This window comes from Leucopleurus acutus (assembly GCF_964270905.1).
Source record: "Leucopleurus acutus genome assembly, chromosome: 2".
NCBI lineage: Eukaryota > Metazoa > Chordata > Mammalia > Artiodactyla > Delphinidae > Leucopleurus > Leucopleurus acutus.
Window position 1 is genome coordinate 148,147,498 of NC_139143.1, and position 22,173 is coordinate 148,169,670.

At 46.6% G+C, this 22,173-nt stretch overlaps 1 protein-coding gene across 1 annotated transcript; it reads right to left on the bottom strand.

Moving 5' to 3' along the window:
* Positions 1 to 736: 736 nt before the first annotated feature.
* On the bottom strand, positions 737 to 22,150 carry MRPL37 (mitochondrial ribosomal protein L37). The gene is made up of 7 exons (XM_082834611.1): positions 21,743 to 22,150; positions 18,412 to 18,595; positions 18,202 to 18,317; positions 8,620 to 8,805; positions 6,114 to 6,271; positions 2,830 to 3,033; positions 737 to 950 (listed from the first exon to the last, which is right to left on the bottom strand). The coding sequence occupies exons 1-7, from the start codon at positions 22,086 to 22,088 to the stop codon at positions 873 to 875; spliced, it is 1,272 nt and encodes a 423-aa protein (XP_082690737.1). The 5' UTR covers positions 22,089 to 22,150; the 3' UTR covers positions 737 to 872.
* Between the last annotated feature and the right edge of the window lie 23 nt (positions 22,151 to 22,173).

The following is a 22,173-nucleotide window of genomic DNA, read 5'->3' on the forward strand; positions in this document are numbered from 1 at the left end:
GTGCAAACTCACTGAGCTCAGTCCCTCCTCCACCCGGTGCTGCTATCATCACTCCCCGCATGTGCTGACCCTCAAGGCTCTCCCCAAGCTTTCACCTGCAAATCTCCATCTCCGGGTTTCCTAGGGGAGTCGACCTACAACACCAGCTGCGTGACCTTCAGCAATTCCTTACACTATCTGCACCTCCTCATCTACAGGGCCCAGAATGCTGCCTGGCACACAGTAGGAATTCAACACTTCTCTTGAATATGGAAACATTTACCTTGCAAGGGTTTTGTGAGGACTGAACAAGATGCTGTGTATAAGCTGCCTGGCCCAGAGCAGGACTTGATGCTATCTGAACAGAGGCCAGCTGAACCAGGGATGTACTCAGTCCATTAACCAAGGTACTAGTGAGAAATTTACACTGAATATTCTATTCAGATCTTCTGCAGTCATTGTGGAATGTGTCCACAATTTAAGTAATGCCATAGAACCTAGCGACCATCACAGAACACCTAATATGAAGCAAACAGTGTAGGTCACATTAGCCTCAAGTTTCAGATGAAGAAACTGAAACTCAGAGAGATGAAGATTCTTATTTAAAGTCACAAGATGGGTCACGGACAAAGCTGGGGTAGGTCAGGCTCCAGGGCCAGCACCTGGGCGGAGGCAGGCTCACGGCAAGGGCCCGCACGCATCTGTGGGTGCCCCCCCGATGGCACCCCCACAACAAGCACAGGCTCCAGTGCACCAGAAGGCTCTTTATTGTCAGTGAGACCACCAGCTAGAGGAGCACTGGGCTCCGAGCAGGCCCCAGGCACCACCCAGGCCCCAGGACCCTCAGGGGGAGAGGGGCACAGGGAGCTCCAGGCCTCAGAACGGTCCTTGGCTCACACAGCACCGTGCAAATACAGAGCTAAAAACTTCCTGAATGTCTCTGGCTGGAAACCAGTCGGCCCAACAGGTTCCTGGAAAGAACACAGCCCATTAGGATCCTGCTACTAGGTTTAATGGCAGCAATTAAAACAAAGGTAGGTTTCATGCAAATCCTAAGTGCCTGGATAATAACCGTTTCTTTCTCTCACGACCAAGGAGGAGCGCTGGGGAGCTGATGCCAAGAGATGCCGGGGGCGCTGGACTAGCGAGGAGGATACGAAGCATCCCAGAACCTTTCAGCCAAATCGTCTGTTGACATTGCCCTGATCCCTAATCCTGCTCACCTCAACCACCACAAACCAATGTTCTGTTGCCCCTTTTAATTGCCAGGGACAATAATCCCTCACTCCTTCCACGCACATTTATCAGGCACCTTCTCTGTATCAGAGCTGTGCCCAGTGCTGGAAACCTAATAATGACTTGAATCTGGCTCCCACCTTCAAGGAGCTTCCAGCCAGGTTTGCAATAGTGATAATACAAGGTGATGGGCCTCATAATTGAAGTAGGAAAAAGATGCTAAGAAAACAGGGGAGAAAATAACTAACACATTGACTTCCATACATGGAAGAGAGCATGTATGAATGAGTCTTAAAGGGCAAGTACAACAGAATGGGCCAGAAAGAAAAAAGAAAGGAGACTTTAGAGAGGCCAGTATATGCACTGGTCCGGAGGCACAAATGAAGGTGGGAAGAGCTAGGGCGAGGCTGGAGCCCAGGGTCCGTGATGGTGGAGGTGGGGTGGGTGCGGGAAGAGACAGGTAAGGAGGAGTCACGTGACCACACCAGCACAGGCCTGGCACTAAGTCACTATTTTGGAAGGAAGAGGCTGAAAGAAGAGGACCTGAAGACGTGAAGGGGAGAGGGAGAGCACAACTAAGAGCAGAGGGACGCGGAGGAGGCTGGTGTGGCCGCACAGGTGAGGGACAATGAATGGTGTCTGGGGCCAAAGAGAAGGGACCAGACCAGTAGGCATTTCAAGGGTAGACAATACTGACAGACACTGGAGAACTCATCATTCCACTAACATACAGATAATGTTCAAAGGCTCAACAACTACATTTCAACAAATCTACTGAGGCCCTGTGTGGGACATGGCTCGTCAGCCACAGATCCAGCAGCACCCCACTCTGTTCTGTCTCATCCCCCAATCCTGTTTTGTCTCCAGAGTGCTTATCACTGCCTGATATTACATTATGATTCTATTTAGATACTGCCACTGCCCACTACACAGAACACAGGCCTGCTTTCTGTCAGCTGAGCACTGAAGGTGCAGCAGTGAGCGACAACGCCATGGAGGAATGAAATGAACGCATCATTCATGGACTCAGCCTTTGAGGAAATCAGTGCTCGGTTTAGCAGAGGAGAAGAACACATAAACAGATAACTATAGAACAGCAGCGTGACTGCGCTGTGACTGGGGGGACCCAGGGGCTATGGGAACCCACCCAAGGTACTTAAGCAAGGCTGGGATTGGGATGGTGGGTCTTTATGCTAAACCTGGAATGACAATTAGAGGACAAGCAGATGACAGAGAAATGGCGGAGGCTGGGTGGGGGAGAGGGAGGAGGGAGCAAGAAGGAAGCAGCCTCCTCTGTAAAGGGAACAGCACCTACTGGGATCCTGAGCTACTCAGGCAGCAGCGCGTACTGGACAGCTACAAGGAGCTGGGCGTGGTGGGCACTGGGGAGCACGGGAGGTGAGGTGAAGAGCGGGCTGGGGCCCAGGGTGGAAGGCACTGTTTTTAGGTAATGGGCAGGGCTGAAGTATCCCTCCAGGCAGAGGTCCTGAGCGTGAAGACCCTAAAGCCAGGGCCCCACTCACAAGCATCCCGTCAACCCCAAGCCAGGCTCACTCTGGGGAGGGTGAGTCCTGGCCCTGGGCCCATCACCAGGCCAGAGGCGGCTGGACTTACCACAACTGCCTTCCTTCTGACCACCGGGAGACACCAAAAATGCTCATAGAGGAGCTGATCCGAGTCTATCCAGACTAGATTCTTGACACCCTCATCAGAGGCCAGATCTGTGGTGTTCAGCTGTAGCACCAGGAACTGGAAGACACGTCCATCAGTGCCCACACTTTGCACGACTACTGGCTGCTCCAAAACCTTAGTGTCGTTCTAAGAGGAAAAGAGGACAAGTAAATCAAATCAGAAATGGTGGGGTGAAAGGAGCAGCACAAACCAGGCAATTTCTAGTTCTGGTCTTTGAAATAAACCCCCACCCCTCTTTAGTGGTTCCCCCCCGCAGGACACTGAAAAGAGAATGCGGAGTTGAGGGCACTGTCCAGGGCCAGGCCTTCTCGCCCGCACCCAGCCTGGCTCTGCCTGGCCTCAGATGCCTCGTGGCCCCGGGGTACCTGCTCTTCAACTTGAGCACATTAAAGTACTAATTCCTGCCACTGAGAGGTGATTGCCAGGCAAGCTGCACAGAAGGATGAGCTGGGAGGTTAATGACGGCAAACCCCTCAAACTCATGGCCGTAACCTGATGGTGACAACAGTGACGTCTATCAAATGTTAACCTGGAGGGTCAATTCATATAATATATATAATCTCATTCAGTTCTCACTCCATTTGACAGTTGAGGAAACAGACTGGGTGAGGCAGTGACTCATCTGAAGTCACAACGATGTGTGGCATCAGCACCTACAATGGCTAGTGCTAGACCAGTCACACTTTCCATCTGCCTTACTTTGCTCCTCAGCGCTGGGCATCTGGAATGCCCTAAGCCCACTGGCAGGCACCTCACCTGAGCTTCAGCCTCTCAGTGCAACTCTGAGTATGTGTCAGATTCCTGAGTGTCTACTCCAGCTGTGTCGGCCCCAGGATTCCACCAGTCAACACATTTGCTGATCACCTCTTTCAATTAGTGCCACTTGGTAACAGTAATACTACTAGCAACCATTTACTGAAGGCCTCTCATGTGCCAGGTATCACACCAGTTTTATATAAAGTCACCTCTAATCTCATAAATTCAGTGGTATATACCCACTTAACAGATGAGGAAACTGAGGTTCAGAGAGGTGGTATAATTTGCTCAAGGTTACCCAGGATCAGACCCCAGGCTATTAAATCACTTGGAATCTTACTGTTCTGGTCTACACCTAGTGTCCCATTGTATCTGATAGTAGCTCCTCTGCCATTCTCAAAAGTATACCAGTCTGGATGACAAATCATATGTTCACCCTACTGAGCCTGCAGGAATCCAGTTTGGTGACTGCTATCCACTGGACAAAGATTCAATAGGCAGGCCCCATGAAGCAAAGCATCCTTGATTCAAAGATGCTGCCTACATTCATCGCTCCAGGGCTGAATCTGACATTAGGAATAGCTAATGTCAGACCTCAGTGTAGGCCACACTGGGACTGTTGGCCTTAGAAATACCTGTTTTTAGCTGCATGAGAAATAAAAAAGAAAAGTACCTCTAAGTGTTAGCTGAGAATTCTGTATTGACTCTTGTCTCCCTCTACAGATCAATAAAACTGCAGGTAGTACATAAATTTCTCAGCAATTTTACCTTTTACACAGAGGCTCTTCCCGTAATTGCTCAACTTCACATCCCCAGGAATAATTTGTACCTGGAGGGGTTGGGGGAGGCCTCCTCTCCTACCCAACTGGGTGGCAATTAGTGACAGCATTGCTACCCATGCTCTGCTGGCACAGAAGCTACAATGAGCCTGCAGGCCTGGAACCTGGCATGTGACTATCTCTGCCTCCCTATGCTTGCCCAGAGTCAGGAGGCAGCATGTCCTCTGAGGCTGGAGAGATCAGGGCTCCAATGCTTGCTTCCCTACTTATTAGCTGTGGGATCCTGGGCAAGTTACCAAACCTTCCAGAGCCTTCAGAAAGTATGTCAGAGAATGGGAATTAAGATAACCTCCCAAGGACTGGAAAGACACAAGAAGGTCACATAAAGATGTGACAGCTGCTAATCTCTTAGCTGTGTGACCTTGGGGAAGTTACTGAGCCTCCCTGAGCTTCAGTTTCTTCATCTGTAAAATGAAGCTAATAATATCTGCCACAGGGGGGGTTGCTACAAGGATTAAATAATGCAACGGTTCTCAAATTTTAGTGGAGTGGTTTCCAAATCTGAGCTTGTACCAGCATCACCTGGAGGGCTTGTTAAACGAGACTGCCAGGCCCCACCCCCAGAGCTTCTGATGCAGGATGTCTGGGATGGGTCTGAGAAGTTGCATTTCCAGCAAGTCCCCAGATGATGTTCATGCTGCTAACCCACGACCATATTTTGAGGACCACTGCTGTAAAGAGCCCTAACTAAATGTTTGGCATGTAGCAGATGCTCAATACAGGCAAGGTCCATACTACTCTCTATCTCACTAGGCTAACCACACTGTACCAACCCCACTGAGACCAAGTAAGATGGGAAACAGAACATTCTGAAGTTCATCACTCCTCCAGGAGGGCCTTAGGCTCTAACCAATACCTGGGAGCCCGACAGCAGCCCTCAACATCATCCCTCCCCTCTCGCCCCACAACACACACACAAAAAGCCAGGAATCTGGTGTCCCAGGCCTGCTTGGGGACTCCCATACTGTCATCCCCTTCCTGGAAGCCTTTGCTCCCCCGCCAGGCTTTCCTCCAATCATGGGACAGCACTGTGTGACAACCACTCAGCCTGCATTCTATAACATCTAGGTCCCTGAGACCTCCTCTTAGAATCAAAGGGCTACCATCCAAGTGGTATCTTGGGTCCTCAGAACCTGTCCTGAGTGGGCGGGCAGGGCCATCTCCTGCTTCACTTCCTCCTGCCTGCCCGATGGAGCCTTGTGCTCTGGGCTCCAACAGTACAGAACAGAGGCAGTGTGCTGGAGCACAGACAGCTGAAGCCTTAGGAGCTGGGTCTACCTAGTCCCAGTCCTTTCTCCACCACTTACTGCTGTGTAATTCTGGACAAGCCTCCCTGGGATTCAGAGACATAATCTGAAAAATGGCGATCGCAATGAAACTTTGTGGGTTATTGTGATACAAAAAATGAGGCATCTTATGTTAAAGACAAGCACATCGTAGGCCCCCAGCAGATGGCAGCTCATCTCTGTAGGGTGAGTGGAAGTGCCTCTCCCTAAAACTCCTCAGTCAAGCAAAAAAATAAATCCCTCCATGCCCCCTCTCCTTTGAGTAGTGTAAGGCAGGAAACCAACACAATGTAAGGCAGCTCGGTGGTCTTCTCCACATACGTACCCCATAGAGGAGCCGAGCCTGAGCCAGGGCATTGCCAAAGGCAAACAGGATCATCTTGGCCCGCAGCTGATCGGGTTGAAAGCGGTGTGGTCGTAAATTGGCTGACTCCAGCAAATACAAGGTATGGGGATATGGGTAAGGATAACCCTCCCGGAATCCTGCAAGACATGCCATCATGTGGAGGGGTAGAAAAGATTAATCAGCCTGCCCCAAAGCCTCAGGAAAGTCACCCGACCTCAGCTTAGTGCCAGGCACGACAGAGACTCAGTAGAGGTAGATACTATCACTATAGCTCAGGGGCTGGCAAACGTCAACCTGCCGGCCTAATCTGGCCCGTTTTTGAAAATAAAATTTTTACTGGAGCACACCCACACCCACTCATTTACATATGTCTATTACGTAGCTGTGATAGAGACCATACGTGGCTTGCAAAACCTAAAATACCATTTGGTTCTTTACAGAAAATGTTTGCCAACCTGTTCCAGGTGATTCTTGCAGGCTAGCTCTAACTCCACACCTTTCTCGCTCATTCAAGCACACAGATGACAGCGATATTAGAAGGATAACCTGAAATCTATGGTAATTATTTTTTTAAAAAGCACATCACTTGCAAAATTCAATACTTGATTATTAGTAACAAATGACTTGCCTCATACCTCACAACACTATGCTGAGCATCAAAGTTCAGCACTTGTTCATCTCAGCCACAACCCTGCCAGGTCACCACTGCTTCCCCTACATGGCCATGAGCAAACCCTCGGAGGCTGGGGGCTTCTAGAATGACTCACCTGGATTAGCGAAAGTGGGTGAAACAGAGGCAGAAAGAGCCTGGGAAAGTGTGGGCTCTGAAAATCCCAGAGGAGAGCACTACTTAAGAAAAAGAGACATGACTTTCCTGTCTGCCTCAGTTCCTCCGCACGTGTGAGTACCCAACACTCAGCACTCACTCTCTGCCAAGCTCTAACACAGGAACCAGGAACAGAGCCCACGTGGTGCCTGCCACTGCCTTTGAGGGGCTCACCAAGTCTAGAGGGGAGACAGACAGGAAAACTGATCACATCCACACATGGGACATGTCAAGACACGAGGGAAGCCAGGGGGCTGTGTGAGGACAGACGAAAGGCCCCGGACCAGACTGCGAGGTTGCAGAGCATTTCTGGGAAGAAGTGAGTCCTAAGATCAATTGTGACAGATGAGTAGTCATTAAACGAGACAAAAAGAGGTGAATGGTCAAAAGTGCAGGCAGAGGGAAAAGGAAGTGCCAAAGCATGGTGGTGAGAAAAGCCACAGTTGGAATACAGGGGGCTTGTGGGGGAGAAGACAAAGATGAGGCTGGAGAGAGGCACAGAGGTCAGACGTGAAGGCCTTCATGTGATAAGCTAAGGAGTTCAAACTTTATCCAACAGGCAATGGGGAGGTGGGCATGGAGAGCAATGGGATTAAATCTGTGTTCTATAAAGACTACTCTGGGGCTTCCCTGGTGGCACAGTGGTTGAGAATCCGCCTGCCAACGCAGGGGAGACATGGGTTCGACCCCTGGTCCGGGAAGATCCCACATGCCACGGAGCAACTAAGCCCGTGAGCCACAACTACTGAGCCTGCGCTCTAGAGCCTGCAAGCCACAACTACTGAGCCTGTGTGCCACAACTACTGAAGCCCACACGCCCTAGTGCCCATGCTCTGCAACAAGAGAAGCCACTGCAACGAAGAGTAGCCCCCACTCTCCACAACTAGAGAAAGCCCGCGTGCAGCAACGAAGACTCAATGCAGCCAAAAATAAATAAATAAATAAATAAATTTATCAAACAAACAAACAAACAAAAGGCTACTCTGGAACTGTGAACTAGAGGGACCAGAGAGGAAAACAGCCTGGGTCAGACTAACCTGTCGAGAGGTTGTGGTAATAGGCTGGATGAGAGACAGTAGGGACTGACTGAGGTGTAGCTGTGGAAATGGAGAGAGGTTAAGGAGAAAGGTGCTACCTTAATGACTGAGTGGATGGCAGGAACTGCAGGCCTGTGCAGCCTGACTCCCTAGTTTCTGTCTTGGCTCACTGGGGAGGTGGTGGTGCTTTGTTTGACGGAGGTGGGATGAAGAGCCCCATTCAAGGACTGTGGGGCTTCCTCCATCCTAGCAGGAGGTTGGCAGAGTTTACAGGGTACACAGAGAGGGGGTGCCTTTCAAGGGAACTATGAATAAAGGAAACACCTGATGCCTGGTCAAAAACCCCTCAAGCTACCCATTACAACTGATGTAACAGAATTACTTCTCAGGGGTCAAAAGTAAAGTCAGCCTTTGAGCCAATCCAAACCTCCCTGAGTCTCAGCTTCCTTGCCTATAAAATGGGGTTTACTGGTACCTATCTCACAGGGCTGCTACACGGCTCTTAGGAGAAAATGCACATGAGGTGCCTAGCAGATACTAAGTACTCAGTGTTTCCTTTCTCTTTGGAGAAAGCTTGTCCCTCATCTGCACACTGCCTAAAGTCAAAGGCTTTGATACTTACCTGTGTCATCGTTCACATCATAAACATTGCATTCCTGAAGACCCACAGTGGGAGATATGGGATAGAAGGTCTCAAGAACATGATTCTTAGTAGCTTCTACTTCCTCTTGGGAGGCTATGGGGGGCAGAGGATCCTTGGCATTCAGCTGGGCTCCACTGGAACCATGGACCTGAATAAGAGTAGACTCTAAAGGGGGAGAAAAACGATTAGACTAACCTGGTCTAAAGCCTTAGCTAGGCAAAGTCTAAAGCTTTCATCCTGCCATGCTCCTCAAGTCTTTTACAGCTTTACTATCTGATCTGCCTCATCACAGAAAACAGAACTTTGGAAATTCATCCTTGCGCTTATCATGTAAGCAGGTGAGCCTCCTTCACTTGATGTCTGGGTGCCATCCTCTGCCTCTGCCTCTGCTGGGCCTTGGAGTAGACAAGGAAACATCAGATCCAAAGGACTGAGTGGCCTGGCTGAAGTCACAGAACAAGCATGTAACAGGACCGGAGTTGAAATGAAGGTCACATCATTCCTAATCTAGTGATCTTCATTCTAAAGAATAGAAGGGGACACGAGAACAAGATGGTGGAGGAGAAGGACCTGAGCTCACCTCCTCTCACAAAAACACCAAAACAACTAACTGTTGGGCTTCCCTGGGGGCGCAGTGGTTGAGAGTCCGCCTGCCAGTGCAGGGGACACGGGTTTGTGCCCCGGTCCGGGAGGATCCCACATGCCGCGGAGCGGCTGGGCCCATGAGCCATGGCCACTGAGCCTGCGCGTCCGGAGCCTGTGCTCCACAACGAGAGAGGCCGCAACAGTGAGAGGCCCGCGTACCACACACACACACACAAAAACAAACAACTAACTGCTGAACAACCATCGACAAAAAAGGACTGGAACCTACCCAAAAAGATATTCTACTTCTAAAGACAAAGAAGAAGCCACAACAAGATGGTTGGAGGGGTGCATTCGAAATACAATTAAATCCCACATCCACTGAGTGGGCAACTCACAGACTGGAAAATAATTACATCACAGAGGTTCTCCCACAGGAGTGAGAGTTCTGAGCCCCACAAAAGGCTCTTCAGTCTGGGGGTCTGGCATCAGGAGGAGGAATCCCCAGAGCATTTGGCTTTGAAGGGCAGTGGGGCTTGATTGCAGGAACTCGACAGGACTGGGAGAAAAAGAAATGCCACTCTTGAAAGGCGGACACAGGGTCTTGTGTGCACCAGGACCCAGGGGAAAAAGCACTGACCTCATAGGAGCCTGGGCCAGACCTACCTGCTGATCTTGGAGGGTCTCCTGGGGAAGGGGGGGGGGCGGGGGGCAGCTGTGGCTCACAGCGGGGTCAAGGACACTGGTGGCAGAGGTACTGGAGAGTACTCATTGGCGTGAACTGTCCCGGAGGCCACCATTTTGATGCCAAGACCTGACCCCACCCAACAGCCCACAGGCTCCAGGGCAGGGATGGCTCCAGTCAAACAACCAACAGGGTGGGAACACAGCCCCGCCCATCAGCACACAGGCTGCTTAAAGTCTTCCTCAGCCCACAGCCCCCTCTAAACACACCCTTGACACAGCCCTGCCCGCCAGAGGGACAAGACCCAGCGACACCCACCAGTGGGCGAGCACCAGTCCCTCCCACGAGGAAGCCTGCACAAGCCTACATGTAAGAATGGATACTATAAAACTCTTAGAGGAAAACATAGGTAGAACACTCTGACATAAATTGCAGCAATATCTTTTTTGATCCACCTCCTAGAGTAATGAAAATAAAAACAAAACAAACAAATTGGAAACTAATCGAACTTAAAAGCTTTTGCACAGTAAAGGAAACCATAAACAAAACAAAAAGACAACACACAGAATGGGAAAAAGTATTTGCAAACGATGCGGCTGGCAAGGGATTAATCTCCAAAATATACAAACAGCTCATGCAGCTCAATATCGGAAAAAAAACCCAATCAAAAATGGGAAGATCTAAATAGACATTTCTCCAAAGAAGACATACAGATGGCCAAAAAGCACATGAAAAGATACTCAACATCACTAATTATTAGAGAAATGCAAATCAAAACTATTAAGAGGTATCACCTCACGCCAGTCAGAATGGCCATCATCAAAGTCTACAAACAAGGACTTCACACAGTGGTTGCAGAGTGGTGGCACAGTGGTTGAGAGTCTGCCCACCAATGCAGGGGACACGGGTTTGAACCCTGGTCTGGGAGGACCCCACATGCCACGGAGCAACTGAACCCATGCGCCACAGCTGCTGAGCCTGCGCTCTGCAGCCCGCGAGCCACAGCTACTGAGCCCGTGTGCCACAAATGCTCAGGCCCACACTCCTGGAGGCCGTGCTCGGCAACAGGAGAGGCCACTGCAATGAGAGGCCCGTGCACTGTAGTGAAGAGTAGCCCCCGCTTGCCACAACTAGAAGGAGCCCGCGCACAGCAGTGAGGGCCCAATGCAGCCAAAAATAAATAATAAATACAATAAGTAAATTAAAAAAACAGTCTACAAACAATAAATGATGGAGAGGGTGTGGAGAAAACGCAATCCTCCTACACTGTTTATGGGAATGTAACTTGGTACAGCCACTATGGAGAAGAGTATGGAGGCTCCTTAAAAAAACTAAAACTAGAGCTACTACCATATGATCCAGCAATCCCAATCCTGGGTATATATCCAGAGAAAATCATACTTCGAAAAGATACACGCACCCCAGTGTTCACTGCAGCACTATTTACAACAGCCAAGACATGGAAGCAACCTAAATATCCATCAACAGAGGAATGGATAAAAAAGATACATATATACAATGGAATAATGGTACATATATACAATGGAATATTACTCAGCCATAAAAAAGAATGAAATGATGCCATTTGCGTAAGATGGATGGGCCTAGAGATTATCATACTAAGTGAAGTCAGAGAAAGACAAGTATCATATGATATCACTTGTATGTGGAATCTAAAAAAATGACACAAATGAACTTATTTACAAAACAGAAACAGACTCACAGACTTAGAAACAAACTAATGGTTACCAAAGGGGAAAGGTGGGGGGTAGGGATAAATTAGGTGGTTGGAATTAACATATACACACTACTAAATATAAAACAGATAATCAGGGGCTTCCCTGGTGGTGCAGTGGTTGAGAATCTGCCTGCCAGTGCAGGGGACACGGGTTTGAGCCCTGGTCCGGGAAGATCCCACATGCCGCGGAGCAACTAAGTCCGTGTGCCACAACTACTGAGCCTGTGCGTCTGGAGCCTGTGCTCCGCAACGAGAGGCCGCGACAGTGAGAGGCCTGCGCACCGCGATGAAGAGTGGCCCCCGCTCGCCGCAACTAGAGAAAGTCCTCGCACAGAAACGAAGACCTAACACAGCCAAAAATAAATAAATAAATAAATAAATAAAAAAGACCTCACCTCAATCATCACCTCCTCTAGGAAGCCTCCTTCAATTCTTTCCATAAAAGAAAAAAAGAACAACAGATAATCAACAAGGACCTACTGCAATAATGTATATGGGAAAAGAATCTGAATAGATATGTGTATAACTAAATCACTTTGATACACACCTGAAACTAACAGAACACTGTAAGTCAACTATACTGCAATATAAAATTAAAAATTTTTAAAAAAAGGATTAGTTAAGAATAGTTTTTATCCTAAAAGAAAAAAAACATTTGTTAAGGTGTTAATCCCGGGTTTCTTGAGAGAGGGACTGACCAATGCGCTCTTCTTCCTGTGTTCTCCTTCCAGTGAGCCTTGAGGCCTGGGGATCTCTGTGGGCTCAGAGGCTGTGGGTTCAGACCTTCCCAGGCACCTGCGTTAAGCTGGGGACGCAGAAATGAGTGAGAGTAACTCTCTGCTTTCACGGAGCTGGCTAGGGAGTACAACAAAAGTATGAACCACACTCAGAGAGAGCGGAGGTGGGGACAACGGACCTCTTCTGGGATACCTGAGAAGCTTCCTGAGGGAAGCAATGCCTTTAAACTTGCTTTTGAAAGATGGATAAGAGCGGAGCTTCTCAACATTGGCACTCTTCACATTTTGGATGAGGTAATTCTTTGGTGAGGGAGGCTGTCCTATGCACTGTAGATGTTTGGCAGCATCCCTGGCCTCTACTCACTAGATGCCAATAGAACTTCCACTACCAGCCCCAGGTCTGGTTCAAGTTATGACAAACAAAAATGTCTCCAGACAATACCAAGAGGGTAAAACCACCCTTGGTTGAAAACTGCTGTGTCAGAGTTTGCCAGGCAAAGAAAAGTGAGCAAACTGTTCTACTGAAGGAGGAGTAACATGTTCCAAAGCACAAAGCATGCTGCTCCATGGCAGCGCTTAGGGAAATAAATCCAGATAACTGGAGTATGATATGGTAGGAAGGAGGGATGGAGAGAGAGAAGTACTGAAACTACAGGCTAAGGAGAAAGGCTACCAAATCCAGGAAGAGGGCCAGATTGCCCTCAACAGCTCAGAGTAAAAAAAAAAAAAATAGAGCCAGTCAGAAAGCCTCACTTAAGTCAGATTAGCATATTTGCCACAGGGACACATAGGTATATGAGGAAATGAACTGACATCTGAATGAGCAGCAAGACTGCTCGCTGTGAATGTGTCCAGATGCCCTTCACAGAGGTCCCCACAGGAGGCCAAATGCCATCTGGAAAGACTCCTGGAGAATGGCCTCCTAGGGATTCTCCATGGGGTCAAACCTTCCTTGTGGTGCTTGGGTTCTGAGAAATACAAATCAAATACTACAAAGCGCAATGTGATGGCAACTGACCAAGGCTGATGATCCTATCTGTCTAGAAACTGGCTCGGCCATAGCAAAGATCAATAAAACTAAAAGTTGGTTCTTTGAGAAGATAAACAAAATTGATAACCCTTTAGCCAGACTCATCAAGAAAAAAAGGGAGAGGACTAAAATCAATAAAATTAGAAATGAAAAAGGACAGATCACAACTGACACTACAGAGATACAAAAGATCATAAGAGACTGCTACAAGCAACTATATGCCAATAAAATGGACAACCTGGAAGAAATGGACAAATTCTTAGAAAAGTACAACCTTCCAAGATTGAACCAGGAAGCATTAGAAAATATAAACAGACCTATCACAGGTAATGAAATTGGAACTGTAATTAAAAATCTTCCAACAAACAAAAGTCTATGACCAGATGGCTTCACAGGTGAATTCTATCAAACATTTAGAGAAGAGTTAACATCTATCCTTCTCAAACTCTTCCAAAAAATTGCAGAGAGGAACACTCCCAAACTCTTTCTACAAGGCCACCATCACCCTGATACCAAAACCAGACAAAGATATCACAAAAAAAGAAAATTATAAACCAATATCACTGATGAACATAGACTCAAAAACCCTCAACAAAATACTAGAAAACAGAATCCAACAACACATTAAAAGAATCATACACCATGATCAAGTGGGGTTTATCCCAGGGATGCAAGGATTCTTCAATATATGCAAATCAATCAATGTGATACACCATATTAACAAATTAAAGAATAAAAACCATATGATCATCTCAGTAGATGCAGAAAAAGCTTTTGACAAAATTCAACACCCATTTATGATAAAAACTCTCCAGAAAGTGGGCACAGAGGGAACCTACCTCAACATAATAAGAGCCATATACGGCAAACCCAGAGCAAATATCATTCTCAGTGGTAAAAAACCGAAAGCATTTCCTCTAAAATCAGGAACAAGATAAGGATGTCCACTCTCGCCACTATTATTCAACACAGTATTGGAAGTCCTAGCCACAGCAATCAGAGAAGAAAAAGAAATAAGAGGAACACAAACTGGTAAAGAAGAAGTAAAACTGTCACTGTTTGCTGATGACATGATGCTATACATAGAAAATCCTAAAGATGCCACCAGAAAACTACTAGAACTAATCAATGAATTTGGTAAGGTTGCAGGATACAAAATTAATGCACAGAAATCTCTTGCATTCCTATACACTAACAATGAAAGATCAGAAAGAGAAATTAAGGAAACAATCCTATTTACCATCACAACAAAAAGAATAAAACACCTAGGAATAAAACCTACCTAAGGAGGCAAAAGACCTGTACTCAGAAAACTGTAAAACACTGATGAAAGAAATCAAAGATAACATAAACAGATGGAGAGATAAACCATGCTCCTGGATTGGAAGAATCAATATTGTGAAAATGACTGTACTACCCAAAGCAATCTACAGGTTCAATGCAATCCCTATCAAATTACCAATGGCATTTTTCACAGAACTAGAACAAGAAATTTTACAATCTGTAATGGAAACACAAAAGACCCCAAATAGCCAAAGCAATCTTAAGAAAGAAAAACAGAGCTGGAGGAATCAGGCTCCCTGACTTCAGACTATACTACAAAGCTACAGTAATCAAGACAGTAGGGTACTGGCACAAAAACAGAAATATAGCTCAACGGAACAGGATAGAAAGCCGAGATAAACCCACGCACATATGGTCACCTTATCTTTGACAAAGGAGGCAAGAATATACAGCAGAGAAAAGACAGCCTCTTCAATAAGTGGTGCTGGGAAAAATGGATGGATACATGTAAAAGAATGAAATTAGAACACACCTTAACACCATAAACAAAAATAAACTCAAAATGGATTAAAAACCTACATGTAAGGCCAAACACTATAAATCTCTTAGAAGAAAACATAGGCAGAACACTCCATGACATAAATCACAGCAAGAATCCTTTTTGACCCACCTCCTAGAGCAAGGGAAATAAAAACAAAAATAAACAAATGGGACCTAATGAAACTTAAAAGCTTTTGCACAGCAAAGGAAGCCATACACAAGACAAAAAGGCAGCCCTCAGAATGGGAGAAAATATTTGCAAATGAAGCAACTGACAAATGATTAATCTCCAAAATATACAAGCAGCTCATGCAACTCAATATCACAAAAACAAACAACCTAATCCAAAAATAGGTGGAAGACCTAAATAGACATTTCTCCAGAGGAGACATACAGATGGCCAACAAATACAAGAAAAGATGCTCAACATCACTAATCATTAGAGAAATGCAAATCAAAACCACAATGAGGTATCACCTCACACCGGTCAGAACAGCCATCATCAAAAAATCTAGAAACAATAAATGCTGGAGAGGGTGTGGAGAAAAGGGAACCCTCACACACTGTTGGTGGGAATGTAAATTGATACAGCCACTATGGAGAACAGTATGGAGGTTCCTTAGAAAACTAAAAATAGAACTACCATATGACCCAGCAATCCCACTACTGGGCATATACCCTGAGAAAACCATAATTTAAAAAGATACAGGTACCACAATGTTCACTGCAGCACTATTTACAATAGCCAGGACATGGAAGCAACCTAAATGTGCATCAACAGGTGAATGGATAAAGAAGATGTGGCACATATATACAATGGAATATTACTCAGCCATAAAAAGGAATGAAATTGAGTTATTTGTAGTGAGGTGGATGGACCTAGAATCTGTCATACAGTGAAGTAAGTCAGAAAGAGAAAAACAAATACAGCATGCTAACGCATATATATGGAATTTAAAAAAGCAGTACTGATGAACCTAGTGGCAGGGCAGGAATAAAGACACAGACATAAAAGAACGGACTTGAGGGCACGGGTAGGGGGTAAGGGGAAGCTGGGATGAAGTGAGAGAGTATACACTACCAAATGTAAAATGGATGGCTAGTGGTAAGCTGCTGCATAGCACAAGGAGATCAACCTGATGCTTTGTGACGACCTAGAGGGACGGGGTAGGGAGGGTGGGAGGGAGGCTCAAGAGGGAGGGGATATGGGGATGTATGTATACATATAGCTGATTCACTTTGTTGTACAGCAGAAACTAACACAACATTGTAAAGCATTTATACTCCAATAAAGATGTGGGGAAAAAAACGTGGTTTGGCCAACAGCACTGTCATTTAATTAGCATGTGTCCTCCCTTACTGGGTATGCAAACATCATACCCACACCTCAAGAACAGTTTTCTCAAGTATTTCCTGTTTCCTCACACATAATGTGAAAGGAAGATAAATGTGCCTGGACCTCTCCTAACCCTGGGTTTTAGGTTCTCCCCACAGACCACTCTACTGTGGTTTCCAATTCAATTCCCTCCACATCCCTCCTCCAGCAACAGCTCCAAATGGGGCAGTTTAATTAGAGGTAATACTTGATAATGGGCCAACAAGTACTCCTTTATTAATGAGGTTCACTAACTTCCTTAGTGGTGCCATTACCTCTACAAAGCTGACTCCTTGCCAGGAAGTCCATACTCAAAGGGCAAGTTGGAGAAACCTGACCAAGCAGATGTCCTGAAAACCCCAAATTACTCCACAGCTGGTTTCTCTGCTCCAGGATTCACCAAAGACAGCACTTGTGATCTCAGAGCATCCCTGTCTAAAACATCTGAGGTTTGGTATTAATTCACCCGTCCCTTCAGTCAGCACCTTTTGTGTGGCATGAACTGTTAGACACTGTGGACAAAAATGAATATGACACAGTCTCTATCATCAGAAGTTCAGTTTAGTGGGGCAGACAGATGTTAAATAATCACAATATAGTAATAATGTGTGTTATGATAAAAGTAGGCATATGGACACAAGGAGCACAGAACTAACCTGTGGATTCACATGGGAAGGGGGCTTGAGCTGAGTCATGCAGACACACAGAATTTAGTCAAATGAGGAAAGAAGAAAAGAGCATTCCAGACAGAACGTACAGCACATGCAAAGGCAAAGCTTGACGCCAAAAAGCTGCAAGTGGCTAAGTGTAAACTGGGAATGGAGGTGGGAGCAGGAGAGCAGGAGATAAGACTAGAAAGACGAGGTGGTGGCCAAATCACAGAAAGCCTTGGATACCACGATAAATGGTCAAGCTATTGAGAGACAATGAAGGATTTGAAACAGGGAAGGGACGTAAGACAACCTGCACTTTAGAAAGATCATTCTAGCAGCTATGTGGAAAATGGATTTGGAAAATGAGAAAAGCATGAATGGAGTAAGAAGGCTCTTGCAGTAGAATATGAGCTTTGGAGTGCAGACTATATGTTTTATTACTTCCTTATCTTCAACATTTAGGCACTGAGAGGCACTCAACAGATACGGTTTGAATAAGTCTTGAAAAGAAATGATTAAAAAAGAAAAAGGCTGGGGCTTCCCTGGTGGCACAGTGGTTGAGAGTCTGCCTGCCGATGCAGGGGACACGGGTTCGTGCCCCGGTCCGGGAAGATCCCACATGCCGCGGAGCGGCTAGGCCCGTGAGCCATGGCCGCTGAGCCTGCGCGTCCGGAGCCTGTGCTCCGCAACGGGAGAGGCCACAACAGTGAGAGGCCCGCGTACCGCAAAAAAAAAAAAAAAGAAAAAGGCTGGGTTATGGCTAATGAAATGACACTGAGGATGTCATTTCAATGTCTGAGCCACAAAACTGGACCATGAAGGATGGGAGTGAGAATAGGTATGGCAGCAGGGAAGGGAATATAAGCTGGTGATGGGGCTAAGAGCAGAAAGACAATGAACAGACAAAGGCTTTCTGCTATACAGGAGGACCAACCTCGATTCCAGGTGGTGGATAACGTGTTGTTTTGGGCACAGATCCGTCTGGCCAGAGAAGGATGCTTGAGAATCTGGGATTTACACAGCTGTATCAGACTGTCCACAATGACTGGGCTTGGAGAAAAGAAGAGACATTTGGAGATGTAAAGCAACAGGCTGACTCCAAGATCCATCAGTTGGAAACCTTATTGACTTGGGGGAGACTTACCAGTACGTCTCTCTCTTGGGGATGTCTTCAGTAGAGTGCCAGAGACGAGCGTGAAAGATCACATTCAGAACACATTCATCTTGATTCTCTATGTGGTTCCTTGGATCGTCAGCAAGGCTAAGCACTTTCTCAGGAAGGCCTTCTATTAACTTGGTCTTGGTAAGCCAGAGAGCCTGCTTTACACCTTTAGAGTCATCAGTCACAAAAAAACCAAAACCAAAAAAAAAAAAAGTCATTCAGGAAGAGATGCTTATCCCTGCCGGGTAGCATTTTGGGGAAAAAGCAGCCTTGAGAGAGAGATGGGATTTGTTCCGACATCTGAGGGGTCAGAACTAAAATAAAAAGCAGAAGCTATGAGAGCCAGATTTCAACTCAGCTTCAGGAATGACCATCTAAAGACAGTTAACAGTTGATTGAGGCAGTGAGTACTTGCCTCAGGAGGAATTCAAACAGCCACTAAGATGGCTGAGATCATGAGGCTGAATCTTGCAGGCAAGGATTTGTTTGTTACCTGCAGAATTCAGACCCCAGATTACAGGACTACATCAATAGATGCCAACCTCTCAAAACCTAGATCCTTTCTATTAACCGACACCCTAGTCCCTGACTGGAAAAGCTCATGTCTGCCAAATATACGTCATTTAAGAGATATGGGCCCAGGATTAAGTGCATACTGCTCTATCAAGGGAAAGAGCTTTTGGAAATAATGGAAATAACTTCTGGATCATGAATAGCCTGAGGAGCCCTGAGTTTGGGAGCACTAGATAATCTTTCGCATCTGACTCTGAGATTCTGTACCAAGCTATTTTATAAGCAGATTTTTGTATGAAGCCCTATGAAATGTACTGCTGTATTTGTTAAAAGAATCATACTGAGGATGTTGCTCAATTTATTATGCAGGGTCCTCCCTGAGACCTTCTGAACTTCTCCCTGGCCTCTGACAGGAAGGTTGGGCTTTTCCTGGGTAGAGTACTGTTTTGTCTTTTGGACACGGTGAATTGCATAACTCACAATGTTTCTCTATACCAGGGGTCAAACTTTTTCTTAAAGGGCCAGACAGTAAATATTTTCAGCTTCTGGGCCACAGTCTCTATCACAACTACTCAGCTCTGCCACTGTAGCACGAAAGCAGCCATAGGTAATAAGTAAACAGGTGTGCATGGTTTCACTATAATAAAGCTATTTATAGAAACAGGCAACTGGCCTAGTCAGCAGACCCCATCTCTGTACCATTTGTTGACTGCTAGCAAGCTGAGAGTCAACTTTGGGGCTCCCCTGGACAAGTACAACCTCACAGAATGGATTTTTTGTATTCACTGTTTCATTTTTCCTTTGTGCTGATCCCCTCACCTATTTTTAATTTAATCTGGCTGTGCTACAAAATTTCTGTAAGATGCCCAAAATACTTTTCAGGAAAAGAAGGAGTATAAATAAACTACAAGATCTGATTCAGAGTGCTTAGTCTCTAAAAACTAATTTAACCCCCTTACTCTCAGCGGGATGGGCTGTGGTGCAGGCTACTCATCCCAGTTGAAAAAACATCACTCGACGCAGAGATATATCTTCATTTGAAAAACTATGTCTGGGATTAAAGCAAACTTAGCACACTTTGAGGGAAACACCCTCAGACAATTTCTTCTGTGGTGATAAATGAAAGGTAATGAGACTTTTCACTTTAAGGCTCATAAGACATCAGAAACACAAATATTTAGAAACGTTAACTTCTGGATTTTGTGGTGCAGCAGAAAGAACCCTGGACTGGGGGTCGGGTAACCTGACTTTTAGTCCCAACACTGCCATTGTTCCTTAAACTTGAAAATGGATAAAATACTAAGAATTTATGGTTCACTAGTATATGAATAATATGTAAGAGCTGCCATTTACTGAACATTACCATCTACTCTGTGCCAGGAGCTTTAACTACAAGTTGGATGGGATTTTATGGAATGGAGGATGAAACTCAAGAGACTAAGGAATTTGTTTCAAGTCCCAAACCTTGTAAGCGATGGGGCTGGGAGGAGAACCTGAGTCTATGTTAAAGCCCATGATCTCTCCATTACCCCAATCTGCTTCTCTAGCCCTGTATCTTGCAGTTTTATTACAGACTTTACAGAACCTCTCTACATATGGTGAAAGCATAGGGTATGTTTTCAGCCTAGTCAAACAAGTTAACCTTAACTTCTAAGACACAGCTAATGCATTTCATCCACATGGTAATGTTACCAGGGTCACTCAAAGGTGCCAAGTCTTGTGAGGTCCTTCACAGCACCCTGTGAGGATACTGGAAGTATTTAAAGGCCAAAAAAACAGCTTTCAGGAGTGAGTTTGAGCAGCTTAAGAGGCTAGCCAGTTGACAAGTTTTTTTCAAACCTAGGATTTATTATCTGGCTTAGTCCCCAAATCCTGCCAGGTCTCTTTCTTTCCTAATTACTTACTGGAAAATTCTGCTCCCACTTACCTGGACCATTTTGTGTTTTCAGGACCTGTCCTAACCCCACTCTGATTTAGGGACTAAGGAAGGAAAAAATGGGTAAGAGGACTCTCAATAAACAACCCCCTCCAGGGACTCTGGAACATAATTTCTGGTACTGCCCCAGACATACAGATGGTTTTGGCTAAAGTCATTTTGACCTGTTCTTAGTGAGAGTGAAAGGGAGCAGAAGTGGACTAGATGGATTTTAGGCCCAGATCCTTTCCCTGAAAACATCTCAGCTCTGACCGCTGACAAAGGATATCGACCTGGGAAACCAGAGGTGTAGCCCTGGCTTCACTAGTAACGCACAGTGCACCTGTGAGCAGATCACTGGCAAATCACTTCCCCTCTGTCACAATCACCAATCCTAATTGCCAATTAACTTGATTGACTAGCCTGAAATGAGGCGATAGACCTTCAGATTAAGTACCGTTTCTGTTGTCTCTTTGCACTATAATCCCCCTCCAACTAGTTCTCAAACATAGTTACATCTCCAGGGTGCAAGAGCTGGGTCAATGTGAACCACCTAGTCAAAACCACTCATTTCACAGGAAATGGAGGCTCAGGAAGCTTCAGTCACTTGCCCAAAATCACACAGAGGGTGAGGGGCAGGGCTAGGCCTAGAAACCAGATCTTTTCACTTGGCCACTAAAACTCTAATACTCCCTCACACATACTGCTCTTTACATCTCACTTAATCCTAACAATTCGCAGAAGATGAGAATCAATATCGGGCCACTTTGCAGACGGAGAAACCGAGACCCACTGAGTTTCAACGTCTTGCCCAAGGCCACAGAAGGTCGGGGTCAGTGCTGGGTAGAGGACCAAGGTCCCCTCCCGCCCGTCCTGGGGCCTCACCCTCGAGGAGGCGGCAACGCTGGTGGAAGACGTAGCAGGCCTGGTCTTTGTACAGCGGGTGCTCGTGAAGCGGGGGCAAGCGGCGGAACTTCGGGGGCGTCCAGCCAGGGTCCCAGGGCGGGAAGACTGGCCGCGCCAGACCGGGCATAAAGTGCATCTTCCCCGCGTAGGTGATGGGCTCCAGTCCAGGAATCTCGTACACCCTGTCCGGGGGAGGAGGCTCGGGCTTCCGCGTGGAGCGCACGCCCCACTCGTACGCCCCGCGTCTTGGGGCCCCGAAGCTCCCAAGACCGAGCCGCCCGGGGCGAGCAAGCGCCAGCCTTGCTGACCTCGACGCCAACGCCATACCGATCCGATCTCTTCAAGACCTCCACCTGGACACCGCCATCTTCCCGCGCTCAAGGCCTGCTGGGAACGAAAGGAGCCGAACG